The sequence below is a fragment of the Diaphorina citri genome, unplaced genomic scaffold (assembly GCF_000475195.1).
Source record: "Diaphorina citri unplaced genomic scaffold, Diaci psyllid genome assembly version 1.1 scaffold9462, whole genome shotgun sequence".
NCBI classification, from domain to species: Eukaryota; Metazoa; Arthropoda; class Insecta; order Hemiptera; family Psyllidae; genus Diaphorina; species Diaphorina citri.
The window spans coordinates 1-2347 of record NW_007386836.1 but is presented as its reverse complement, the minus strand read 5'-3'; the positions used below and the strand labels follow the sequence as shown (position 1 = coordinate 2347).

Genomic DNA, 2347 nt, shown 5'->3' with positions numbered 1-2347 from the left:
AGATGTCGGAACATGAGGACGTGAGTCCGCTCCGGTGTCATATATGTGTACGGCCGTTCCTTAGGTGAGTACCTAGTGATTCAGTGAACGCACGAAAAGGATCTATTTAGGGCGATGTGATCTAAAACTGTTGGCTTAACCTTAAGCTTCATTCTGTAATACGTACTGTTGCATTTATGAGATGTCGGAACATGAGGACGTGAGTCCGCTCCGGTGTCATATATGTGTACGGCCGTTCCTTAGGTGAGTACCTAGTGGTTCAGTGAACGCAGGATCTATTTAGGGCGATGTGATCTAAAACTGTTGGCTTAACCTTAAGCTTCATTCTGTAATACATACTGTTGCATTGATGTTATTTTTATATTAAGCCCAAAAACGTTATACGGGACCAAACAGAACCGATGTATAATATGCAGTTAGGTATGCAGGGCCAAATCAAATTAATTGCACAAAAGAAATGTTCAAGGTTTGCGTTATACGGGACCAAACAGAACCGATGTATAATATGCAGTTAGGTATGCAGGGCCAAATCAAATTAATTGCACAAAAGAAATGTTCAGCGTTTATACGCGACCTGGAAAAACTGGAAAACCTGGAAAAGTCATGGAATTTGCCACCGGCTCAAAAATTAAAAATGTTCAAATTAAATGTCGTTTTTTCCGAAAAACGGCCTGCGGCGCATTCCCCCTCATTTTCTTGACGTTCTGCATATTGCATATTATTTTATTTAAATGAAGGGGTAATCTTACTGATTTCTAAGTACCCCCGCGCCCTAAATTTCTGGAAAACTCATTTAAATTTTCTGGAAAAGTCATGGAATTTCATTCCGGGAAAAGCGTATAAACCCCGAATGTTTTTTTTTGTGTGTTTTACTTAAACACGTTTGGCGAATTTCAGAGAATTTCTTTAAAACGGATCTCTACGGGGTCCCAAAGGCGATGAGAACATGTCCTTTATGTTTTGAAATCTATCTCATCCACAGGAAAGTGCTGGTGAACGAGCTACCAGTATTTGTCGTCCGATTTTGTCGAAATTGGTAAAATTGTTTAGCTCAAATAAAATCTTACTTTTTTTTAATGGTTTTACTCAGCTTGATTTATTACATTTTTCTTTTATTTAGGTTACTTGAGATCGCTTTTTGTATGGGTCAAATGGTGTAACTCAATTGTAACGCCCTGATTGACTTGAAACTTTGTAAACTTGTGTATCTTACACGGAAATATGACATTCCATCTTTTTTTATGTTTACATAAGGGGTCCTCTAGTACCTACGGAGGCCCTCATCCAGAAGAGAATGGCATGCATGGATGCGTTAATATATTCTATAATGAGTAATCTATCCCATCCACAGGAAAGTGCTGGTGAACGAACACATCCGTCTATCACATCCAGAAGAGAAATGGCATGCATGGATGTGTTAATATATTCTATAATGAGTAATCTATCTCATCCACAGGAAAGTGCTGGTGAACGAACACATCCGTCTATCACATCCAGAAGGATTCCTACGTAAAAAGTTGTGAAAAATCCAAATTTGAGGTCAAAACTCGGAAAAAGTAACTTTAAAAGGTCGAAAATTCAATTTTTATTTGCCGTTCTAATGATAAAGTTCAAAGAGTTGTGACGTCAGACTTCACGTCAAAATGCGCAGAAACGCTTGCGCCATCCAGAAGAGAATGGCATGCATGGATGCGTTAATATATTCTATAATGAGTAATCTATCCCATCCACAGGAAAGTGCTGGTGAACGAGCACATCCGTCTATCACATCCAGAAGAGAATGGCATGCATGGATGTGTGTCGTACAAATGTCGGTCCTGTGATATACTACTGGCGGATTATACAAGTCTGGAGAGCCATGTCAAAACTGAACACAATCACAATACAGTGTACAGGTGTTCGCATTGTGATCTGGGCCTCAAGAATATGAAGTCATTGCGGTATCATATCAAGGTAATTCAGAGTTTTACCTGAGAAATCTGATCATCATTTCTTTAAAATGAATTTTTTGGTCCTGTTTTGGCAGAAAAAAAAACCCTCTTTTTTTCAAAGGGGTTTGATAAGCAAAACTATAATAACGGAGGTTTTATCGTCCCAGAATCGAAACGAGAAGAAATGCCTACAGGATAGGCGAATTACGTTTTGAGAGCGAACCTTGAGTGTTTAGTGTGAAATCTAGATTTTTTTCTTCTTCTTTTTCTTTTAGTGGCAGGGTTCTCCTTGAGTTCTTCCATCCAACCACTGGTTTTTCCTTCACTGTGAGCCTCTAAGGAATTTCAGAAGGGAGCTCTTAAATGTTTCTAGACTTGTCCCTTATATTTTCCGAGTCCCTTATATTTTCACTCAC

At 38.8% G+C, this 2347-nt stretch overlaps 1 protein-coding gene across 1 annotated transcript; it reads left to right on the top strand.

Moving 5' to 3' along the window:
- The first annotated feature begins 175 nt into the window (after window positions 1–175).
- On the top strand, window positions 176–2013 carry LOC108254082 (transcriptional repressor CTCF-like). Its single transcript, XM_017449047.2, has 2 exons — window positions 176–243; window positions 1734–2013. The coding sequence occupies exons 1-2, from the start codon at window positions 182–184 to the stop codon at window positions 1972–1974; spliced, it is 303 nt and encodes a 100-aa protein (XP_017304536.1). The 5' UTR covers window positions 176–181; the 3' UTR covers window positions 1975–2013.
- Window positions 2014–2347: the final 334 nt, after the last annotated feature.

Excerpts from the sequence above, each read along its gene's own strand:
- LOC108254082 (XM_017449047.2), top strand. The coding sequence starts at position 182 with ATGTCGGAACATGAGGACGTGAGTCCGCTCCGGTGTCATATATGTGTA. Across the intron at positions 244-1,733 it reads TGTGTACGGCCGTTCCTTAG|GAAAGTGCTGGTGAACGAGC; the intron begins GTGAGTACCTAG and ends TCCCATCCACAG.